This window comes from Onychomys torridus, chromosome 12 (genome assembly GCF_903995425.1).
Source record: "Onychomys torridus chromosome 12, mOncTor1.1, whole genome shotgun sequence".
NCBI lineage: Eukaryota > Metazoa > Chordata > Mammalia > Rodentia > Cricetidae > Onychomys > Onychomys torridus.
In genome coordinates, this window is record NC_050454.1 from 24,761,078 (window position 1) to 24,786,202 (window position 25,125).

Genomic DNA, 25,125 nt, shown 5'->3' on the forward strand with positions numbered 1-25,125 from the left:
ATGTGGGTCCAGCCAGCTAGTGGTCACCTTTCTGGATGTCTGTCTCTTTATGTCCACTTTGACTTTCATCAGATAGCCATCTCCCACCCTCATTACTCTAAAGCAATCCTAATGACCCACCCCACCCTCCCCACCCCCCACCCCCCCCCCCCACCTCAATTGCTATGCCATCAACACCAGGTAATTTCCTGTCACATAATCTCCAAGTTAGCATTTATGACATTTACTCTTGGCTAGGATGTGGTGATGCACACACCTTTAATCCCTGCACTCAGGAGGCAGAGGCAGACACAGCTCTATGAGTTCAAGGTCAGCCTTGTCTGTCTAGTGAGTTTCAGGACACCTAAGGCAATGTGGAGAGACCCTGTCTCAAACAAAACAAAACAATCCCCCTCAAATTAATTTATAAGTCACTTTACCTTTGGCTGAATATACATCAGTTCGGCTCCAGTCTCTCCTCTAGATCTGCCTCATCCCCTAAATTATTTCTTTCTCAGGTTGCAGTGAAAGGACCAAGCAGAGGCCATAACAGGCTGCTCAGTCTCCTCTCAGAGATCAGGCCTCAATTTCAGTTTCCTGAGACTTGAGCAAACAGTTTCTGGGAGGGCCGTGAACAAAAGACATAGTCCTTGCAGTAGCTCCCTTTCTGCATGTACTCTGACTGCTCAAGGTTCAGCCAACTGTCGGGACCCCTCACCAACTTAGAGCTAACATGCATGGCCAGCGCCAGCCTCCATGGCAGCTCAAGGACAAAGCCTGGTACTTGTCCAGGCCTGCCCAAAAATGATAACAGTAACCCCCAACCAGTAAATCCAAAGGTTATACACCCTCACCCAATCATATGATGCAAAGGCTTGTACCACCCTATTTGTGGTTTTTCCCTTTAAAAACTCCTCACTCTGAGAGCTTAGGGCTCTCCTCCTCCACTCTCTGTGTCCAAGTGTTGGACATGGACCAAGCCCAGGCTTGCTTGTTATCAATAAACCCCTGTGTGGGGTATCGGCTCTGTGGTGATCTTGCTCGGGGGTCTTGTGATGCAGGAACAACACTGGGATACGGATTGGTCTAAATGGGGAACTTGAAAAATTCAGATCCTTGCAAGCCACAAATCATTGTAAGTCTCCCTATAAAGGAATGGATGTGAACTTGTCTCTTAACTTGCTAGATGCATGAATCCCAGACATCCCTGAAGAGCTTTTCTGAGGTCCCGATGTAGGTTTAGACCTCAAGATGGAAAAAACCAAAGCTTCAAGAGAAATCCTACTTGGTGCACCGTCTGGTCTGCTCCTGCTCATGTGTTTAGTGCGCCATCTACTGACCCAGTGTCACAGAAGGAAGGCTAGCCTGAGATTCCAGGAAGAGAAAGGCAGCTCTGCTGGGGTTGAGGTGGTTTCTCTCTGGGCACCACCACCAGCTCACTCATGTAACTGTATCTCAGCTTCAACATAGGGTGGGGGCTGGGTGGGAGGATGGGGGTGTTGGCGGCACAGGTTTCCAATGTTGTGCACATGGTTGGGGAGTTTGTGGAATACATGAGAATTCAGAAAAATGAATGAGATTTGAAAGGACCTACTGAGAAAGGCAAAAGGTAAGCTGCACCATTATTTCAGAAAGCAGAACTCTAAAACGGTAAGTGCTCCAGCTGAACAAGTGGAAGCTCTTTTGTGGAAAAGAGAAACAACAAAGGAATTGAGAGACTATGTTACAAAGGAGAACAAAGGGCAGAAAATGAAAAAGGAAGGTAGGACGCCACCCTGCAGGACACCTGGTCTGAACTTCTGCTCCGCCACTCTTAATTATTTCTGCGATGACAAGAGATTCATTGAAACATCCCTCTGTCCAGCTAGAAATTAGGGGATCCTCCTATTACCTCCCAGGTGTGTTAACTAAAAGACTATATGGAAGCGCCAAAGACCGAGAAAATGCCTGGTGATCTGGTAGCTGTTGTCGGTGGGGGAAAAGAGAGGAAAAGAACAACCACAAACAAGAGGAGGGGGAATGTTCGGGGAGGGTGGTGTGGACCACATCTGGAAATAATGCAAACGCACCTAGACTCTTTCACTGGGCCTGAGGCACTGATGCACTTTACAGTTTGAACCGAAGCTAGCTCTGACTTTTATGGACTCACAGTGGTGCATCTTCCTGCTTGGTACTCACTGCACTCTACACCATGAGATAAGAAGAGTGAGTGGTACATCCAACGCCCCTACAGGGATTTCCTCAACTCTCTGCTCAGAGCTTTATGTGCAAGGAAGGCACATGTAACTGGGAGAGATGGAGCTGACCTAGGGATGCAACTAGGAATGATGTTTTTACCCATTGAGAGAAACTACTAGTAAGGCTTAGTTCACAAGGCTTTGGTGGCCTCTGGGTTGCCACTGTTGGTGGCAGTTAATAGTGAATTGGAGAGGTTGGGAAAAATGCCCACAGAGTCTGATGTCTTCCCTTCTCACTCAAAGCTGAGTCCACACAGAAGACCCAGGAGATGGAAGCCAAAAGCTGCTACAGTCTCTCCTGTAGAGACTGGTCCAACTATTTCTTTGTGTCTGTGCATATGTGTGTGTTTCGCGTGTGCATGTGCATATTCATATGTGTGCATACACATAGCGGGGAGTGGAGGCTTGGAGGCTAATGTCAGTTATATTCCTCAGCTGCTCTCCACATTATTTATTTAATGTGTATAAATATTTTCCCTGCGTGTGTGAGTGTGAGTGTGTGTGTGAGTGTGAGTGTGTGTGTGTGTGTGTGTGTGTGTGTGTGTGTGTGTGTGCCATGTGCATGCCTGCTGAGGTCAGAAAGGTACATATCAATTGGAACTGTAGTTGTGGATAGTTGTGAGCCACCATGTGGGTGCTGGAAGTGAAACCCAAGTTCTTTGCAAGAGCAACTAGTGCTCTTAACCAGTGAATCTGCCCAGCCCCTCCCCCTTACTTCTTTGAGACAGGGACTCTCACTGCCCCTGGAGCATGTTGATTCAGGTAGACTGGCTGGCCAGTGAGCTTCAGGGATCCAAATGCCTCTGCTGCTCTCCCCAGTGGTAGGGTTACCACTTCGGTGCTCAGCTTTTATGTGAGTGCTGGGAATCTGAACTCAGGTCCTCATACTTGAGAAGCAAAGACTACTAAAGACTGCGCCATCTTCCCAGCCCCCATTCCCCCCACATAACTACTTCTAGGGACTATAAAAGATTCTAGATTCCTAGAACATCTGGAGAGCTGACTATTGTCACACACACACACACACACACACACACACACACACACACACACACGCTGTGTTCACCATCTCTACAGAAACCGGGAGCCAGAATGCCCATTCCCTGATGTAATGTCCCTGCAGTCTCAGGAGACAGCAGCCTTTGCCTGCCTTGCTAACCTTTTACCAGCTTCCATGCATCCCCAGGAAAAATAAGGACCGAGCCTACAGTAACTTGAGCCCCAATTAGCATAACATAAAAACAACTTAGTCATGTTTTCCATGAGCTTTTCCAGCCCCAAACTCAAAGCATAAAGCAGGCAGAAAGAGATAAAAATACACGCGTGGAACTATAAATAGATGCATGCTGTCTGGATATGCACCACCGAGGTCTGTGGCCCCAGTGAGTGGCTGTCTCCAAGAAAACCAGTCAGGTGGAGAAACCTGAGGATTTCTCCCCTTTCAAACCGTATTGAGAATCGTCAGGAAGGGAGACTGCCCTTATGGCTCGGTACAGAAGGGGTTAAGTCCTCAGTCATCCTATTCTGAAGTGATTTACGGTGATGTGTAGAGTTTCAAAACTTTTCCCAGCCCGGGCACAGCCCTTTCCCTTCTCACCGGGTTCACTGACTCTCCCTGTACTGAAATGGGAAGGAGGCGTGTTTTGCTGATCTGTTAAATTCTTAGTGAAGTTTTCTTGATTTCCAGTGGCTGCTGTTGTTTGAGTTTGGTTTGGAGCAAACCTGAAGTAGTCCTGACATTTCTGGAATGGAATCCAGATGAGGAAGAAGAAATAGAAGAAGAGGGAAAAAAAGAAGAGAAAAAAAGTGGGGAGAAAGAAAGAGAGGAGAGACGGAAGGAAAGGGGGAAAATTGTCCTTTTTTTTTTTTTTTCACATTCACATTCCTCTGTTTTCCCTCAGCCTGGAAAATATATTAATCCCAGTGCTTTTACGATCAGAAACAAAGGGACAGCCAGACTGTGGAGAAAGGGTGATAAGAAAGAACTTGGAACTTCACAGAGGGCAAGAGTGAGATTCAGAAAGCATTAGGACTTCACTTACAGGACAATCCCAGTGGCAGCGGAGGACCAGCTCCACAGACCCAGGAGAAACTGCAGACAAATGGAGACAGGGACAGTCCCACGAACAGCAACGTTCACCTCATCTCACCGGACCAGAAGGTAAGAAGACAGAGCCAGAAAGAGAAGGAATCAGCCCAGCTCCACAGACTGAGCTTCCCGGGGCTGCTTTCCCAAACAGGAGCTGCCTCCCACCCCTTTTGTATTGCTCACCCTCCTCGAGGAGACAGAGGGACACAAGGAAACGATTTCATCTAGGAAACTGTCCTAGGGACCAACCTTTCCATCTCTTTTGAAGGCCTCTGCATTCCATCTCCATGAACCACCATGTAAGTGTGCAGTCTTTGCTTTTTGCTGTTTGCTTCACTGTTGCTTGTTGGAAGAAATGAAGTGTGAATGTTGTCTTAATTACAAGGCTCAATTTACATGGTCTCTGGTGCATCCAGAGTACAGCTGAGGCAGTCCAAGCATGCCTGCCAGCCGCCTGTGAAGCAAGGTTGGATTTCCTGCTTACCGACTGACTGCTAAGCACCGACAATCAATCACAGCAGCTTGAAAGCAACCCGCTCTCACCCTGTTTTGTCTCCGCTGCCCTCCCTCCTTCTTCTCTAGCTACCTACCCCTTCCCCTTGGCCAAGATAGAGAAAGAGATAATGCCCAGCTCTGTTTGCAATTGCAATTAATGATTTTTTTCTCTTCCCTCTCTCTCCCTCCCCCACCCCATTATGATCTTTCTGCATTCCCAAGTGGATAACACAATGATGTGGAAGATGGGACCTCATTTCGCCATACTGTTGGCCATGTGGCTGGTGTGTGGATCAGAATCTCATTCCCCTGTCTTGGGTAGAGACAGGCACATGGGGCGCAAAGTACCTTTGGCCTCTCCAATCAGCACTAGGTTGGCTCGATATCTGAGGCACACCGGGAAGTCTGGTGGAACTGAGAAATCTACCCAGGAAGAAGCAAATCTTCAGCCTCCCCCAAGGAGGAAGAGTGTACCAGTGTTGAGACTAGCTCACCCGACCACGAGGCCAACCCCCTTAGGTATCAACGGAGTGCCAGTTAGACCTGAGTCGAGACCAATAGCTAGGAGCTCTCCACGTGAGATGGTCCGAGATGAGGGGTCCTCTGCTAGATCCAGAGTGTTGCGTTTCCCGTCTGGGTCCAGCTCTCCCAATATTCTGGCCAGTTTTGCAGGGAAGAACAGGGTGTGGGTCATCTCAGCCCCGCACGCCTCGGAGGGCTACTATCGCCTGATGATGAGCCTCCTGAAGGATGATGTGTATTGTGAACTGGCAGAGAGACACATCCAACAGATTGTGCTCTTCCACCAGGCAGGTGAGGAAGGGGGCAAGGTACGGAGGATCACCAATGAAGGCCAGATCCTGGAGCAGCCCCTGGACCCCAGTCTCATCCCAAAGCTGATGAGCTTCCTGAAACTGGAGAAGGGCAAGTTTAGCATGGTGCTGTTAAAGAAGACTCTCCAGGTGGAGGAGCGCTACCCTTATCCGGTCAGGCTGGAGGCCATGTATGAGGTCATTGATCAAGGCCCCATCCGCAGGATCGAGAAGATCAGACAGAAGGGTTTTGTCCAAAAGTGTAAGGCCTCGGGCGTAGAGGGCCACGTGGTCCAGGAAGGGAACAATGGTGGCGGGGGAGCAGGAAACACAGTCCCGGGCAGTGAGAAGAAAGAGGACGCAAGAAGAGTACAAATCCACCCCACCAGAGAGCCTCAGAGAAAGCTGGCCACCACCAAGGCAGCCACTCCCCAGCCTCCTCCAACCCCGAGGGCCACCACCCTTCCTCCTGCTCCAGTCACAACGGCCACTCGGGCCACATCCCGAGTGGTGATAGTCGCTGCCAGACCTACAACCACGACTGTCTTTCCAAGCACCCAGAGGCCCTGGACAGCCCGGCTGCATCCCTTCTCAGACTCCTACAGGCCCTCTGCCACAGCTGAGGTGACCACCGCCAGGGGCACTTCCATTTCAGAGCAGCTCCACCACCCTCTACCTCGGAAGGAACAACAGAGAGAGAAGTCGCAGGCCACCAGGAGGCCCAGTAAAGCCACCAACTATGGGAGCTTCACAGCAGCTCCACCCACCACCCTCTGGGAGGGCAGCACAAGAGTCGTGGGCACAAGTCGTTTCCGCGACAACCGGACAGACAGACGAGACCATGGCCATCAGGACCCAAACGTGGTGCCGGGTCCTCACAAGCCAGCAAAGGGGAAACTGCCCAAAAAGAAGGACAAAATTCTCAGCAATGAGTACGAAGCTAAGTACGACCTCAGCCGGCCCACGGCCTCGCAAGGGGAGGAGGAGTTGCAGGTGGACAAGATGCCCTCCCAGAACGCGAAGGAGTCAAGAAAACACGAGAAGCTCGGGAAACCTGAGAAGGAGAAGAAAAAAAAAGGGAAGAGCGCGAAGCCAGACAAGTTACTCAAGAGTGAAAAGCAGACGAAGAAAGCCGAGAAAAAGAGCAAGCAGGACAAAGAAAAGCATAAGAAGAAAAAGGCGGGTAAGACGGATCAGGATGGCTATGAGAAGCCCACAGCAAAACAACTCACTCCAAGTCCCACGAAGTCAGTGACTGACCTGCTGGGGTCATTTGAAGGCAAACGAAGACTCTTGGTAAGTAATGTGTTGGGCACTTTACCACCCCACCCTGCCCTGTGCTCTGAGGTGGGGCACTGACGTGTTTGTCATGTATGTTACAAACTCACATCTTGGGTGACAGAGTGAGGCTGAGGCTGCGTCATGTTCAGAAAGGCTGGAGGCAGGATGCGGGGCATCCTTTGGCGGGGCAGATGGATTTCTGGAGTTCCAGGTCAGTCTGGTCTACATGGCGAGTTGACTGTTGTCACAGACACTTTTTAAACTCGTAGGCAGATGTCTTCTCTCCAGGAAGGCTGCCTCCTCCATTACTGTCCCAATTACTAGAAAGAGCAGGAAGAATCCCAGGATGGTACGTGGCCTGAGTTATTTGCTCTGATTTCTAGAGCCTCAGAGGTGTGTATGAGTTTGGAGTCACATAGGAGTTTCTTCTGAGGCTGTGTTGGAAATGGGTATGTGTGCTCACGTTGAGAAAAGGAGATAAGCAATCCACACTTCTGTTTCGCCTGCCGTTAAGTGTATACATCCCATCCCAGGAAATTTCTCTTTGAGCATTACTTGCCACTATCTGTAAAATGGTAAAAGGATTTAGATAAATCGAAAGAAGGCTTTGGGCAGGAACGAGCCAAGACTAAATGGAAGGTCTTTTCTCATCAGGAATAGGACATGACTCCTCTTGTTTATGACTCTTTCTGTGTGCACCCATGTTTCAGAACTCCTCCAAGATTTTTACCCTAACTCTGGCTTCTTAATACCATGATTTTACCCCAGGTTGCCAAGTAGGAGTTTAATAGGTTACACAGTAAAAGACCTGTGAGTTCATATTGAGTGAGGCAAGTCATATCTAAGAAAAGTTCTTAGATACCGGTTGAGCGAGCCATGTCCGGCCATTGTGACCATGCCCATCCTTCCTGAACACAGGATCTGACTCCTGGCCTGCATTCATCTTGCATGCCAGACAGGCACCCTTCTCTAAAGCATTTCTCGAGAGGCCTTCGGTTTGTTCAAAGTGGCCTAAATTTGGATTAATGATCTGAGCAGAGAGACTCTGATGACCGTGAATGTATCTTAAATGATTTAAAACATTTTAAATGCACATTTGAAGTGTTAACCAGAGCAGAGGTGTTTGTGGTATTTGTTCTGGGTGGAGCATGTCTTGAATTTTCTTTTCATTTCCATCAATAGTGGTGCTAGGGATTAGAACAAAACCTAAGGTCTGGCTGATTTTGAGAGAAGGGGGGAAGAGAGAGAGAGAGAGAGAGAGAGAGAGAGAGAGAGAGAGAGAGACTCCTCTCTGTTGCTTTCTGTAAGTTGATGACATTTTAAACAGATTTTTCAAGTGACTGTACAAATTTAGGCAGTCAGATGATAGACTATTTGTAAAGTAGTTTAACAGCTGCTTGTATATTCCCAGAATCCATAAACTGAAATGTTCCAATTAAGGCCTTATACAAGAATCACTGATTTAAAGTAGAACTTGATCCAGTACCTGAATGTTTGTCCAGGATCCATGGAGCCAAGTTGCTCTCTTGGGGGCGTGGGAAAGCATTACCACTTGGGCTGCTTTGCTCAATGAGTACCTGGGACTTTGCCCAGCCCACTAAAGCACCCTCTCACCCAATTCTGTCCATTTAGACAACAAGGCAGGCAGAGTGCTCCTCATGGCTAGATTTTTAACACAGAAAGAAGTAATCAAGGGTAAAATGTCAGAATTATAATTGTGCACCCGCCTGACAAATCCTCTCATTGCCCCAAGTCAAAAGAAAGAGGTTTTCATACTCCATCCCTGGAGTTAGCTGTGCCTTCAATTTCTCTTGCTTGCTCCCTGCTCTCTGTGTTAGGGATGGGAATGCCCAGCTGGGACTTTTCTGCTTTTAACAGGATCCCTGGTCATAAATCGTTATCAAATGAAGCTCAAAGGACAGCTTCTGCTGATGTCCTATGAGGCAAAGCAGAGACCAGCTGGAATCGCTTCTGCCTATGTTGGCTCTTTGGAGCTAGCCAGAGAATAAGGTTTGTTATTAGAAAGAAAATCCCAACAGGACACAGTTCAGTCTGTCAGTCCCGTGTGTGTGACCAGCTGATCATATCTCTACTGTGTTTTCTGGAGTGCTAATGATGTATGAAGAAAGAATGGAGTGAAAAAGAGGAGATGGGGCTGTCCTGATATGAAAACAATGCTTCTGAGTGAAAGGCATTACTGGCGCCTAACTCCTTTCCCACTCACTTTTTCCATCAAACTCTGCTCATGTTATTCAGGAAGTGTGGGGATTCAATTAGCATCCATTAAGGCCGAGCAGTTTGGAGCTGTTAAAGTCTGACAGAGAACGTTTAATTCTACTCTCAACTAAACCTGGTATGCTCAACCCATGGATGGGTTCACATTCAAGAAATGGTGTGGACTTTCTGGCTCATTTCTCTAGCTGTTCAGTAACCAGATCCCTGACTCTAATTTATTGTAAAACCCCTGGTGCTTTGTATTCATTCACACCATTTTTTAGATGTGAAAACATCCCATAACTGCTCCTTATCCAATTGGTTAGGGAAACCTTAGCAGCAACTGTGTAAGTTGTGGTTGAGTGACTGGCTTCTTCCGGGTCTTCAAGAACATTGTAGGTAGATCCAGGACTGCTTTTAAATCAGAGCACAACTCTTGAAGCCCTCTGCCTCTCAGTTTGTTAAAAAGAGCAGATTCGACATGTAAGATGTTTGCTGAAACTTCATGGTTTTGTTCTCACAATTCCTACAAGGAATGACTTATTAACAGTCTTTACCAGATGAGAAAGCACAAGTTTAGATTCCTTGAGAAATTCACCCAAGGTATGTAGCTATTATGTAAAAAAGACTGTGTGTCTGTTCAACTTCAAAGTCAGTCCACACTCCAACCTCCCTTCCATTGGGTGTGAGCCTTGGGAGGTATATGCCACAAAGAAAATGGGAAATTGAGGAATAAAACTATTCCTTAATAAGTATGAACATTTAATGCTTCATGTTGGGGTAAGTGAGATGGCTGAGCAGGTAAAAGTGCCTGCTACCAGGCATAACAACCCAAGTTCAATCCCCAGGAACCACACGGTGGAGAGAACCATCTCCCATCTGACCTCGACATGCGTCACACACCCACTCGGCCCACATACCATAGATAAATAATATAGCTTTTGAAACTACATTTTGACCTTTGAGTTTTCAAGACAAGTGAAGGAGCAGTCACATTTTTATAGTAAGTGCAAATGTGGAGTTACTGCCTTTCCTACACAGCTCAACTCTGGCTTTCCAGGCAGTTGGTGAAGAACAGTTGATTGAACCCATTTTTCTCTTCCTTCCGTCTGCTTGACGTGCGTTTGGGGTTGGCTACAGAGATGGTGCACAGCTGTTTATCGCTAAACCATTGGTCCTTGTGGAGGATATCTAGCGATCATTTGGTGGCTCTGAGATTCACCTAATTGTCAGCTCACAGGGAGCTTTAATGTGCTGGATTGCACAAATTCAAGCTCAGGTCTCTGATTTCTTTGGCAATCAAATCCCCTACAGTCCATGTGGGTTAATATTTCAACTCTGCTTCTGAGACTTGGGTCCTGAGATAACAATCTACTTACTTGGTTTTAGTTTTGGAAAAGGATTTAAAGTTCTGTTTTACAAGGCAGAAAGTTAGTTTATGGAATCCTTAAAAAAAAAAAAAAAAATCTAGTGTTTTGAGCCTCACACAGTACTGAGACTAAGCGAAGACAGAAAGTATTTCAAATCTTTCCCAGCATCTTCTGGTTCATGCTTGCCCCCTTTACTTGTACAACCAGGTTTCATTCTCCTCTGGGACTCATTGACTCAACACACCATTGGAATAAAAACCCAGACAAGATCACAGCACAACTGTAAATTCAGGACACATGCCCTGAGATACTGCCATCAAACTGGCAAGAGGGTAAACAACATGGCCATTCACGGAGGAGTACTGTGGTACTCCTTCTAGGAAGAGAAAACTGGAAACAGTTTCCATTTGAAGCCCTGTTAGAAATGCTGCCAAACTAGAAAATGGATGTGACAGGGGTGTCAATACTCAGGGAAAAAGCTCTGACATGTCAGGTGACCAGCTGCCCCCATTTCCCTGTGCAAACTCCATCCACAGATCAAGTGTAAGGAGAAGCCCATTTGGCTTATGGGCTCTGCCTAGATACATTCATAGTCAAGGATCCTCATGTTTCCAAGTTCCCCTTGCCCCTAATGTGGATGGACTGATCTCTAGCTCGTGGAATGTGGACCAGCAAGCATGGATCACAGGAAAACTTCAGGGTCTGAGATATCAGTGCCTTAAAGAATTTGACATCAACGTAAATATATATACATAAAAGAGACACAAAATTTCCATGTGAGCTGTTCAGGCAAGTAGAACTGTAATTAAAAGGAGTACGTGTTTGAGATATGGTAGTAGGGTAGGATGTGGGAGGTTGGAGGACAGATGGTAGGGGAGTTGGTGAACTAGTTAGAGGCAGTAGACATGTCTGTGTTTGGACACATAGCCCCATACAATAATCTACGTATATTGTTCAATTCCTGAGACTTTATGAAGCTTGCATAGAGATTGTTCCACGGTAAAGAAGACAAAGGTAAAAGGTTGCAGTCTACCCCGGGGTTGGAGTAAGACAAAAATGCCAGACCTCCCACTTTGATGGTGGATGTCACCCTTTCCTCTGTGCCACTCTGCCTAAAAGTTGCTTTTATTTCATGGTTGAGAGTGGTCTGATAACAGGGATAAAGAGGGCACATAAGCCTGGGCAGAGAGCCTGCAAGGCCAGAAGCCAGAAGGTGAATCATGCAACACAAACATCACCTCCCTGTGAGTTAAAGCATCTCTGGGCAAAAGCTCCTGGTTAAGATAAGCCAGGAAGGGTTTTCTTCCTCTGAGATTCCTACTGGACACCCATGACCTGATATCACTGTGTACATATGTGGGAGAAACTGGCATGCAGGGGAGAAAGGGCATCTCTGAGATTATATATTATCTGAAATTCTTAATTATACATGCCCATGAGGAAAAGACTGGAGGAACCATTGAGAATTCCTAAAATATGGCCCTGAACCACAGGGCTCCATGACAAAGACGGAGGCAATGAAATGAGCCCTGGGTATGGATATGAAGGGAGAGAACAGTAGTCATCATTCATCTAGTGTCTGGGAAGCTGTGCCTCGGAACTTCTTGGAATATATCTAAATATGGGCAAGGAGTTCAAAATCACGAAATTTTTCTTAGTTCATCATTTTAAGTAGACATGTTTCAGATCATTTTTGATTTTGTGTTTCATGTCTGTTTATATGGACAGAGTGGCCAGTGAATATGTTTTAAAAGATGTAATCTCCATGAGGAGAAGCATCAAAATTCCACATCTATCTAAAATTTATTCATTGATTCAGACTTAGCCTTAAGGGAAAAAAAATTGCATGGTTCTTAAAAGATACATTGATCATATTTCCAGATGTTAGTTTGATTTTAATTAGCTATATGTGTTTTGATATGGAAGGAAGAATTTAGAAATTTTATTTTAACTAGACATATTCTAGATTTTTCTTTTTGGGCTTGTCTTTGCTCATAAAGAGAACATTTTGGAATGCACAAGATGTTTAAGTGACGAACTAAGAAAAATTTCTTAAAAAGCAACTCCAAAACCCTTTGCAAATGTCCCACTCACAGACTTCCAGAAGCATTTTAATTTCCCGGAGGGAGTGTTTTGGAAAGCACAGAGATTTCAACCAAGAAAGCTTATAGGCATCAATAAACAACCCTGATGGAGAAAAAAAATCAACCAACAGCAAGATCAATCTGGGGCCAAATTTACTGGCCATTTTTGATCAAAATAGTTGACAAAGGTTGACAACATGGTAACTTCTCCCACCCAAAATGCTAACCTGGTAGACATAAAACTTTGGAAAGAATTTATAATGTCTGGTTGGGTGAATAGAAAAGTGGCTGTTAAATTTGAACATGGCCGAATGAAGAAAATTTTTACATAAATAAATCAATAAATCAATATAGGGGCTTGCTTCCAAGCCCTCTGGTAAGACAACAAATGGTGTCTGCATGGGGGTCACTGTAGATACCTGCCACATGAGTTCTGGTTCCAGAGGTCAACAAGAACCTGGTCATCATCAGAATACAACTTCATGTCCTCCCACTTCCAGGACAAGCAAAGAATTGCTGCCCATTCTCAGCATGTAGAAAACAGTTTTGGTTTCAGCTTGGAAAAATCTACAACATTAGAGAAGGTTCCAAAAAAAAAAATCAACTAAAATGATCAAAGGATCAGAGAAGCCTCCTGATAGGGTAGATTCAAAACATTGAGACATTCTTAGAAAACACAAAAGAACCTAGATAATTAGCTAAACACACACACATATACATAAGCATACATACATACACAAACAAACAAACATGCATACATTCATACATAGACTTGCCAAAGCATGTTCATTTTAACCAAAACAAATGAAATACAGCTCCCCAGATGGCTGGAGATCAAAATATCTCTGCTGTATCTTTTCTTCAGAAGTCAAGAATCATAAAACATGGATGAAACTCCAGATCTGGTTTGGAGAAAAGGCTAAAATGAGATAATTAAGACCATCCTGATAGGGCAGGGCTGGGCTCTAGTATCAAAATCCCCATCTTTGGACTGAGTGTGACAACAAATATCATCTGTGTGGCAAAAAAGTAGCCCCAAAAGGCATCCTAAAAACTGTCTGCAAGGTTGCCTAATAAAAATTCTGTTTCACAGTGTGCTGGTCTGGGCATGAAACTCTTTCAACATTAAGGAAGTGGAAAAAAAAAATGATTGAATTAGCCTGATTAGTTAGTTAGGATAATGAAGGTTAAAGTGAAGGAAGGCAGATAATTATTGCATGTCAGATATTCATGGAATGTGACAGACTTGAAGAATAAGTATTTCTGTGTGCCCACAAATCAGAAAGCCATAGCACAGATGAAATGAAGGCAAATTAGAGAACTAAATAGAGACATCTAAACTATCTGGACTTGCTTTTAGTTTACTTTAAAAAGAAAAGAAAAAAAGAATAGAATAAAAGGAAGAAAAAAGAAAAAGAGAGAGGGAGAGAGAGGGAGGAGAGAGAGGAGAGAGGAGAGAGAGGGAGGAGAGAGAGAGAGAGAGAGAGAGAGAGAGAGAGAGAGAGAGAGAGAGAGAGAGAGAGACTGTCTAAATGGTCATTTGGGTCTTGTTTATGCAACTGTCTAACAAAGCAGTTTACAGTTTAGATGCTCTCTGCTCCCACTTGTCTCTGGATTTGGCCTCATCATGATTTGAGCGCTGAGAACTAATACTTGCTTGTCCTCCCCTGCCCCCAGCTGATCACCACTCCCAAGGCTGAGAACAACATGTACATCCAACAGCGGGATGAGTATCTGGAGAGCTTCTGCAAGATGGCCACCAGGAGGATCTCTGTGGTCACCATCTTCGGTCCTGTCAACAACAGCACCTTGAAAATTGACCACTTCCAGCTAGGTGCTCTTAAGCATTTTATAGTTTTTTGTTTGTCTCTTCTGTTGGTTTTGTTTTTATCCCTTATCTGTGGTGGGCCCACTATTATGGGAGAGGTCTTGGGTGGGGGTTGGAGGAGATCAGAAGAAACTGAGATGTCTGAAGCGTCCTCTGGTTGTGATGACAGAGATGATGTCTATCCATCCATCCATCCATCTATCCATCCATCCATCCATCCATCCATCCATCTATCCATCCATCCATCTATCTATCTATGCAGGCAGGGACACTCTGTCTTAAGATGTCAGCATTTTAGCTGGGCAGTGGTGGTGCACACCTTTAATCCCAGCACTCGGGAGATAGAGGCAGGCGGATCTCTGTGAGTTCGAGGCCAGCCTGGTCTCCAAATCGAGTTCCAAGAAAGGTGCAAAGCTACACAGAGAAACTCTGTCTCAAAATAATAATTAATAAATAAATAAATAAATAAATAAATAAAATAAATAAATAAATAAAAACCAAACAAACAAAAAGTCATCATTTTAAAACAAAGACATGGAGTACTCTTTTTTTTTTTTTTTTTAGTCAGAAAAGTGGTGGGAAATGAGAAAAGTATTACATAATTGGGGGGAATGAGAGAATATGTGGCTCCTTCCCCTTGGGTCCTGGTTCCTCTTGTCTGTGAGCAGCACCAGTCAATATATGCCTACAGGCTTTATGCTACAAGTGTTTCATCATTCCTGGGGACCTGCCAGATCCTTGGATGCTGGCAAGCCTGGAGAGGGAATTAGCGAGAGTTAGAAACTGTTAGCCTAAATGAAAGGTCGCTGAAAATGTGGACTGAACTTCACCCAAATCCTTTTGGAGAGCAGAAGAATTTGGCTGAGCTTTAGAGTTTGCACAACTTTTCATAAATGATGATGATGTGTATGAGGTTCATGGGTCACAGCTCGCCTCAGGCAGCTGAGTTCTAGTTCACAGCAGTTCCCATGGGCATGTTGCGAGAGTCACTGATTAAGCCTCACACTCAGAAGGCTGAAACCAGAGGCAATGGTTTCCACAAAACATTTTATGTAACAGTTTCGTGTGTGTGTGTGTGTGTGTGTGTGTGTGTGTGTGTGTGTGTGTGTGTAATTTTGGTCATTTTACCCCAATTACTCTCTCTCATACTCCTCCCTCTCCCACTGAAATTCTTCTTCCTGACAAAAGTTTTATCTTTTGGAAAACCTTTCTTAAACATTATTAATTCACTACTTTTGTTGATTAGCTATAATTAAAGTTCTTTGGATTCATTCTTTATATTTCATTATCCTCTATATTTTTCATAAGTATATTTCTTCTGTAAGTATATGAAAATGTTTTTCCAATTAGCACAAAATAACATAACATAGCTCAGGTTTTTTTCTGAGGCAGGATCACAATACAAATGCCACCCACATCTGTCCTAATTATGATGTCAACTTGATTTGCATATGGACCAGTTTTCTAAGCTATGCACTTTTGATTGTGATAACAACAGTTAACGTAAGATTGATTGTCTTAACAAATGTTTTGATGTAAAATATAGTAGTCTTAGTAGTATAGGCACAATGCTACCCAATGGCTCTCTTGAACTTAGCTGCACATTTTCAGCTATGCATTCTCTTTAATTGGCTCCCCATTGCCTGAGGTGGCTACAGAGGACAAATAAAGAACATCCTTCTTGGTGTCCCATCATAAATCACCATGGGTCAGTAACTGATTTGTGAACTCTATCCCTCTGTTATGCATTTGTTTGGTGATTAATGTCCTCAATCAACAACAACAGCCAGATATGATGCTTTAATCCCAGCACTTGGGAGGCAGAGGCAGATGTGTCTTTGTGAGTCTGAGGGCAGTCTGGTCTGCATGGTGAGACTCTGCCTCAAAATACTAAGGACACCAACAATCAGGTAAAACCAAGAGACAAAGAAGTAGCTCTGGAAGCCAGCAGGTCCACATCCAGAGTTACAATTTATTTGTCATGTGATCTTGGGCAGGTCAGCTCTTAAGTCTTTAAAGAAATCAAACCCACTTTGCAGGCTGTGGTGATGAAATAAGAGTGTGTGTACACCCCCCTGCTGATAATAGGCATTATTCTTGTGGCCATCCTTACCCTCACCATTGGGTCAGGTGGTAGTTTGGCGATCAAAGGAGCCGTCACAGTCGCCACCAGGAAAACAATTGCTGCTGTTTTCCACTAATTACAGAATGGTGACTTGCAACCGTTCTTTCCGGTCAGATTGTCATTAGGACTCTTGATAAATGAGAAGCCCAAGAGAATAACAACATAAAGGCATAGTTAGTGGTTAACCGGGATTCAAACTATTTGTTTCCTGGAGTTTCATGTAGTCGCTTGAGCCAGCAGGCTTCATGATACTCCAGATGTCTGGAGAGGAAATAGGCTTTCAATCTAGCACAGACCGGTGCTGGCAGATGATGAAAAGTCTCCTCAGCCAGGTGATCTCAGTGTCAAACATGCTACCTACCAAGTCTTCCACAAAGTGTTCCCATTCCTTAGTTCAGAGGCATTTGGAGAAGTCATTACATCTTTGACTTCAATCTTGGTATGATCATATTATAAGCATCTGGTGCTGCCTTGGAACATTTTTAGCATTATTCTGGTGTTTTCTAGAAATCTGGATTGAGTGTGAACTGTAGGGGACTGAGGGTTTTTTTGTTTGTTTCTTTGTTTGTTTTCTGAGTTATTGGAAGTCAGGTCTTGTAGTTTACTGTAGCATGAATCTTAAAATGTCTTAAGAACAAACTCAAAGCCACGTATCTGGGTGAATGCTGAAATCTGTGTTTCTTATTTAATAAGACTGTTCATCTACAGTTTACCTCTCTGTTCAAAGAGTAACAGTACCAGCCTGATTTGGAGGTAGGGGAGGTTCTCTAACCTAATTCCTGGAGGCCCTCCCCTCCCTGTGTTGTGACCCAGGTTACCCTTATGAGAAAGGCTTGTAGCTCTTTCAGCCAAGACTGGGAGTCGGTTATGGGAAAATAAAACTTGGCGTGAGCCATAGTCTCAGTGAACCGAATCTCAGCTTTGTCTGATTTTCAGCTGGAAGTCTGTCCAGTGGCTTTACTTCTCCTTAAATGGGAAGCAAGTACTGTGTATTTCTCCAGAGTTTTCCTAGGCCTTGAAAGCAGACACTGACAACCAGACACAGTGTAGGCTGCCCTCACCAGCTGGCCCATCTTGCCAAGGGTAGTTGTAACATCTGGTGGGCCTGCAAACACTAGGAAACTTAAGGTTTCAGACATTAGTCTAAAAAAAGTCATGAGGCTTGGGCAAATTCCAATGCCCTTATGGGTTTGCCAGCAGAGAGGATATTATGTATGAGATGCTAAAATGGATTCACATATAAAGTAATTCTTTTTGTTAGTATGTAAAAATGTCACTGTAACATAAGAATATTGGTGTATATGTTGAGTGGAAAGATCATAGACAGAATTGGTCAGATAGGAAGAAGTCGCTGGGTAATGGTTCTTAACTAAAGGATAAAACAAGGAAGTAGAATCCAGCAGGTGGGGATTTTTTTTTCCTAGAAAACTATAAACTTGAAAAATATTTTGGTATTGGTATTGGATCCCCAAATATTAAGGGATATAACACAAGAAATACTTTAAATTCCCTCCTTCCTATCTCCTTCCCTCCCTCCTTCTCTCTTCCTTTCCCCTCTCCTGTGTGTGTTACATGAAGATGTCTGACCTTTCCTGGGAGTGTGACTACATTCAGAGGCCATTGGGAGACATCTGATGTCTTCCTCTATCACTCTCCACCTTATTCCTTTGAGACAGGGTCTCTCTCAGAATGTGAGCATATCGTTTCTATTAGAGGTCCTGGTATATGCCCATTTCTACCCACTAATGCTGGAGTTGCAGGTCTTTACAAGGCTGCTAAGGATATGAACATATATCTTCATGCTTGTGCAGCAAGTGCTCTTGCCTGCCGGGCTGTCTCACCAGCACTGATAGTTCTTCTGAAGGAATGAGTGTTTAAGGAGAATTAATAAACGGAGGTTAAAAAAAAGTGATAGGTGTGGAATACAATAATAAGAAGAGACAAAGCATAAAGTGTTCATCCAAATAAGGACTACACACTGATGAATTTTAAACTCAGTTTTACAAATAAGGATGACTGAATACAATTTGTCTTCAATTTTATTGGAGAATTATGTTATATGGTGAAGTTCACAATCATCAGTATCCATAACGATCCCCAAATCCTGCTCTCCTTTTGAGGCAGTCCAGAAAAATTGATCCTCTGACACCAACTGTTGTTTTCATCTGTGGTTATAGTGTCTGGCAACCACCTTCTCTGGACCTCACCACTCTTAGTAAGGCAGAGTCTGGGTGAGTGTGTTTCCACAGTGTCTAGTTGATTCCTGTGTGTTCATGCAGTCTCTAATTATCAATAGTATCTAGATAGACTACAAAGCCTAGCACCCATTCACTCACCTTATTCCACCATTCTCGGCCTTTAAGATCAAATGGACCAGTGTTTAGGTCAACAAGGGGGATAGAAGAGGTCAAGTGTGTGAAAAACAAGTCACTGGAGAATGTGGTCTAAAGATAAGTGATTCCCTGTCAAAAGATGAGCAGATAAAGAAAACGTGGTATATAAACCCAAAGAAATTTTTGTAACCATTAAGAAAAATGAAATTTGTGGAAAAATGGATGCAACTAGAAATCATGCTAAGCAAAATAAGCCAGACTCAGAAATACAACTAAATATTTTCTCTCATATGCAGAAGCTAAATTTAAACTTTTATGTGAATATGTGTACGTATATACATAAAAATTAGGCTTAGATGTAAAACTGCTATAATCAGAGATAATATCATAAATGGTAGAAAAATTTTAAATATTTGGTTTATTAATGGAGAAACCTTAGGAAATCAAATTTATACCATTTTCATTTGGGAAACTGAGGTATTTTATCTTTAACTTTTGAAGGAGTTGATACATTTTATATATTTATATAAGAAGTTATACATAGATGGTTCTTGAATCTGTGCCTGATCCTTTCGCCCTATAACTCTGTGCCCTCTGCAGGCAACTGTATATATACATATGTAAAGACAGATATACACATATGTATATGTATATATGGAGAGAGAGAGAGAGAGAGAGAGAGAGAGAGAGAGAGAGAGAGAGAGAGTCACTAAGTTGCCTAGAGTAGCCTGGAACTTACTCTCTAGTCCAGATTGGCCTTGAACTTACTATCCTCCTGCCTCAACTTCCTGGGATTCCAGATGTGCATCATCAATGTGTTGAGAGAAGCCATAGTTCTGATATTGAAATAGAGAGCTGGAATATAGTGCATGAAGGAGGTCTTTATTTTTTGTTTTTATTTTTATCTTTTATTTTTTGAGATAGGGTTTTTCTGTGTAATAATCCTAGCTGTCCTGAAACTCACTTTGTAGACCAGGCTGGCCTCAAATTCACAGAGATCCCCCTGCCTCTACCTCCTAAATGCTGGGATTAAAGGCATGTGCTGCCACCGCCCAGCTGGAGGAAGTCTTAATAGATATATTAGTTAAATGACACCGGATCCATAACATTAATACATTAATGGCTTTATATGCTATCATAAGAATTCAGGTTTTCTTCTGTGAGATAGTAGCTTTCTGTCCTTTGAGTACATTATACTTAGCTAGGAAACCTGTTAAGTGTAGCTCATTTGGCCTTACTATGAGGAATTCTAATTTGATTGGTCTGGATACAAAGGTTGAAATGGTAAACTTCCAGGGACTATGATGAAAGTGGGCAATCCATTCCACATACTAGAGAAACAGCTGGTGAAGACAGGAAAGTGCCATGGCCACAATAGAAAGTGAAATGGTTCTGGTGTTGGTGAATGGCTTTATAGATAGAGTGCAGTTCTTACCTCCAAGGAAATAATGGAGTTCGTGATGGCATAAATATGAGAATCATGGCCTGTGAACATAAATTCAGGTCACCTTGAATGGCTTGCTCTAATGTGGAAGAGGTTATGTGAACTTTCATAGTGATAGAACAAAAGAAAACTTGTACATAGATGTGTTAATTAAATACATTGGTGGTAAGATCTTGTTAGTAGTTACGGCAGATCAGAGCAATCTACAGGTTTCAGGGGTGTATGTGTGTGTGTGTGTGTGTGTGTGTGTGTGTGTGTGTGTGTGTGTTCTAATGTGTGTCAATGTATATAGCAATCAGAGGTTGATGTCAGATTTCTTCTTTACTCTTCATCCCCCTTTTACTCCTTTACTTTTTTTCTTTTTAAGACAGGGGCTCCCCACTGTGTAGCCTTGGCTGGCCAGACACTCTATATATAGACCAGGCATTTTTGAGACAGATTCTCCCACTGAACCTTGCTTGCTGATTGGCTGGCTAGCTAGTACACCCCTATGCTCAGCCTTTTACATGAGGACTAAAGATCCAAACTAAAGTCCTTAGGCTTGCTTGCGTGGCATATGAGTCATCTCCTCAGCACCAGATGTTATCTTTTAACATTCTTAGCTTTAGGGTTGGTGGAAGTCAGAGATCTGCTGAGTAATACATTCCAAAAGCTTTACTAAGAGTCAGAAAGATGCTAGGTCAAATAATTTGGGGAAGAAGTGGATATGAAGGAAACTAAAGATAGCCGGAAACAATTTTGTCTCTTAATCTGTAACATTCCATCTCTCTACAACTACAACATTGTAGTCAGTCATCAGTCATTCAGAGTCTGTGCACTCTTCAGCACAGATATGGCTTCCTTGAAAAACTTCAGTTTACAACTTGAACTTAGGGAAAGGTGAGAAGAAAAGAAACCATGGATGCCACAGAGAGGAAGCAGTCACAGGCTGCGGTTGTGGACCATTTGGGCCATAATGCCAAGTACACAATTCCTTAATAGCTTATAATTGAAGCTAATTGTTTTGAGTTCTACTGTGCTGTCTATAGTCAATCAAATACATGAAGAAACTTACTATAACACAACCTGAATTGGGCCCCTGGCTTTTGGGATCAGAATTCTTAAGGGATGAGGAACCAGGCAAACATCCCATTACTAGGCTACTGGTAATAGTGAGAAACAGTTCACCTCCTCAGGCTGGTCCTTCCCTTGAAAATCCTAGTCCAAATGTCATGAAACAGACTTGGATCTGTGAGTCATTTTAGCTGGACTAGGAGAATGTGAATGGTTTACAGGACTTTCTTAAAGAATGGCGACTTGGAGGTCTCACAGCACTTCTCAAGAACAAGCATGCTTAGATAGAAGCGGACAACCTTAAGCATCTGTACTTTTCATGCTGCTTCCCCAACTGAAGCGCACACATTCATCCTGCTCTGATTTGCACAGAAGGCAAGAATAGCAGAGACCGTGGCTAGAGCAGGCAGCCAGAGAGAGGAGGTGGCCTCATATGCACCTTCCTCAGAATTTGGCTTGGAGTGGCTTCTGCCCTGCTGTATACTTGCCTCCATCCTCCTTCAATCCAGTGTTGATCAGAGCCTTCACTGTTTTCCTTGGGCAGATTTTTTTTTTTCCCTCAGGCCAAACATGTAGACATTTCAGTAGCCTGAGAGTGCAAAATGTTTTGTTTCTAATGTTTGGCTGGATTATTTCTGAAAACATTTTGCTTGAGAGGAGAAACCAGATTGTGAAACCGGCTTCTTGCCAGTTAGAACAAAGTTTGTCTTAGATCTTGAAGCAGGGTCCTCTTTTTGGATGATTGTGAGGTGTGTGTGTGTAGCACAGAGTGGGCTACATGGGAATAAGTTGTGTTGTCCGTGTCCTGCCCTCATTTTCCTTCTAGTTATCAGTGTGAACTTGAGCAAGTCAGTCCTCTTTTCTTTCTCAGAGTCTGTTACAGTTGTGGTCCCTGAGAAAGAGACCCTGACACTCTCAATGTAAGGAGGTTAATGGGGAGTTAATTCCTTTCCTCCATTCCTGTGAGAGAAAGGAATGCAAGGATAGACAAATGGCCATTTTGAGCTCTAATGTGGTTGACACTTAGGGCTGCCAGTTTTGAGGTGAAGGGAATGCCTTTTATACCTACGATCTCCACCCAACCTCACACCCACCATTGAACTCGAGCTGTATGCAACTGGGGAAAAGGTGGCTCTTTGTTAAGAAGAGCAACTCTGAGGGAGGGGAATCCAGCTACAAATATAGGAAACTCAGCTCTGAAAGTAGGTGGAGCTGAACAGCATCCACTACAGTTCCCTAGATTCATCCTCAATGATGTAATGGAGCTAAGACTCACAAACCTCAGCAGCATATTTTGTAAAAAATCCACCCAATAACAAATGCTTAGCTATAGGATTCAGCTGGTCTAGGTTGGTTAGGTTTGTGTATGTACCTGTACTCAGCCATAAGTCAGCTGCATGAGTCTGTGGACCTCATCTGAGAGTCTTTGATCCTCAGGGTGAAGGAAAAAAACTCTAGGATGATCTGGCATGGCCTTGGTTAAAATGGTACCAGGCTGTGTTGCTTAATTTACACTCAGCAGCCTAGTGTGACACATGTCCATGGTAGAGGTGAGAACCAGCAAATACATAGCTTCTTTCACACTGGATGTATTAACAGTCTACTAGTACGAATGAGCTCACATTCTCAAGGCAAGGGTAGTTCAAGCCATTCACCACAAGGATGAAGGGGGTCACAGTCTGGGCAAGGATATAGGTAGGTATAGAGAGGGTAAAGGATTGGGATCATTACATCTGTTACATTCTGTACCTTTCTTCCTTTGGAGCCACTCACTTCTTTTGTGACTTTACCTGTTAGGAATTAATGTTCTAATTTTGGTACTAATTGGAGCTTAGACTCCCAAACTCTACCTAAGCTACTGACCCCTAAACCCAGCACCAACATAGGAACAGCTCAGACACTGTTAAATATTTTATTGGATAAATAAAACCAAAAAGGAACATATGTAAAGGGTCAAACCAGTGAAATGGCTCAGCATGCAAAGGCTCTTGCCACTCAAAGACTGATTAAACCTGAATTTAATCCCCACAGCCCATGGAAAGGTGGAAATAGAGAACAAATTTTACAACCTTGTCCTCTGACTTCCAAATATGCACCACGATATATGCACCCACTTGCACATATCATAGACACACACACACACACACACACACACACACATACACAAACAAACAATAATAATAACAATAATAAACTTTTAAAAAGAGTTCAAGGCCATCTTCAGCTATAGAATGAATTCAAGACCAAGCCTAGGCTACTTGCGACCCTATTATAAAAATAAACAACACAAATTATCAGCAAAACCCCTCAAAATTAGTTTTTACATGAAGATAAAACTTGTTTATAAAGATTTAGAATATTAACCACAAAGGACATTTTTATTTTTCATAGTTTTATTAACATATTAATTATGCATAATAATTGGTGTGTGTCCCAATTAGTTTCATTAGTGCTCTTTACAGATAAATGGATGAGAGTTTGTTTATAGAAACATGGGGATTTTATCAGTGTCTCACTGAAGAAAACAGTCTCTCCCTTCACCCTCAACTGTTAACTACAATAAAGCTTGATAGAACATCAGAGCCCTATAATCCTTTCTCCTTTCAGTGACTAGGTGTTGATGGGTGCCATCTTGTATAGACATTCATGCTGGCATTTTTCTTTTGCCTTAATTTTAACCAAGAATATCATATTACACATTTAATTCTGCCACTTACTTTCTATGCTGAAGAAGATAATGCTTTTGTACACTGGTTTAATAAAATGCTGATTGGCCAGTAGCCAGGCAGGAAGTATAGGCAGGGTGAGCAGACTAAAGGAATGCTGGGAAGAGTCAGGATTTGCCATCCAGACACAGAGGAAGAAAGATGTGAAGGCAGAACTGAGAAAAAGTACCAAGCCATGTGGCTAAACATAAATAAGAATTATGGGTTAATTTAAGTGTAAGAGCTAGTCAGTAATAAGCCTGACCTAATGGCCAAGCAGTTATAATTAATATAAGCCTCTGTATGTTTTCTTGGATCTGAGTGGCTGCAGACCATGGGGCCACAGGAGCTGGCCAGGACCAGGAAAATTTTCAGCTACAGATATACTAAAAACAAACAAAACTAGTACATCAACATAACAATTTTTAATTAGTATATATTTTGTCAACAACAGCAAACTGTACAATTGAAAAAATAGCTGGGCGATGGTGGCACACGCCCTTAATCCCAGCACTTGGGAGGCAGAGCCATGCGGATCTCTGTGAGTTCAAGGCCAGCCTGGTCTACAAAGTGAGTTCCAGGAAAGGCACAAAGCTACACAGAGAAACCCTGTCTCAAAAAAACAGGAAAAGAAAAAAGAAAAAAATAGATATGTAATCTGCATAATATGTCCTATCATATCCTTTTTCATTTTTCAGACAGTGCTTGGTCCTCATACAGCTTTTTAGGTCCTATGTCTGTGGACTGCTTCCATGAAGCACTTTTACAACTCTGGAAAAGAAAATAGATTTCTTTTTACTTGCACTTTGTCTTGGAGAAATCAAGCTACTTGTCTATATTTTTTTCAGGTAGCCTAATCAAATGACTCAAAGTAATAGTTTAACTGTAATCATCCTCTTACCAGGAAAGTAATGGATATTATGTTCAGCTTTAATCTCGTATTTGCAAAATATCCTCTAACATAGCATAGCACTTTGGTACTGCTCACTGGTGTCCACCTTGATAACTCAGACTCTTTGTGCTAATATTTATGTTGTTACATATTCAACAATTTTATTTTTCCAGATTTATCCTTA

General features: G+C 43.2%; 1 protein-coding gene across 2 annotated transcripts in view; it reads left to right on the forward strand.

Annotated features, from left to right (window-relative positions):
- Ccdc80 (coiled-coil domain containing 80) overlaps window positions 1–25,125 on the forward strand; it is a 63,248-nt gene that overhangs the window by 23,825 nt on the left and 14,298 nt on the right. The window contains exons 2-4 of one of the 2 annotated variants that reach the window (XM_036203756.1): window positions 4,118–4,604; window positions 5,023–6,908; window positions 14,239–14,395. In XM_036203756.1, coding sequence (XP_036059649.1) covers window positions 5,034–6,908; window positions 14,239–14,395 — 2,032 coding nt within the window. In that variant the 5' untranslated portion in view covers window positions 4,118–4,604; window positions 5,023–5,033. Of the gene's footprint in view, window positions 1–4,107; window positions 4,605–5,022; window positions 6,909–14,238; window positions 14,396–25,125 lie in introns of those variants that run through there. The other variant, XM_036203758.1, reaches the window with a different exon arrangement.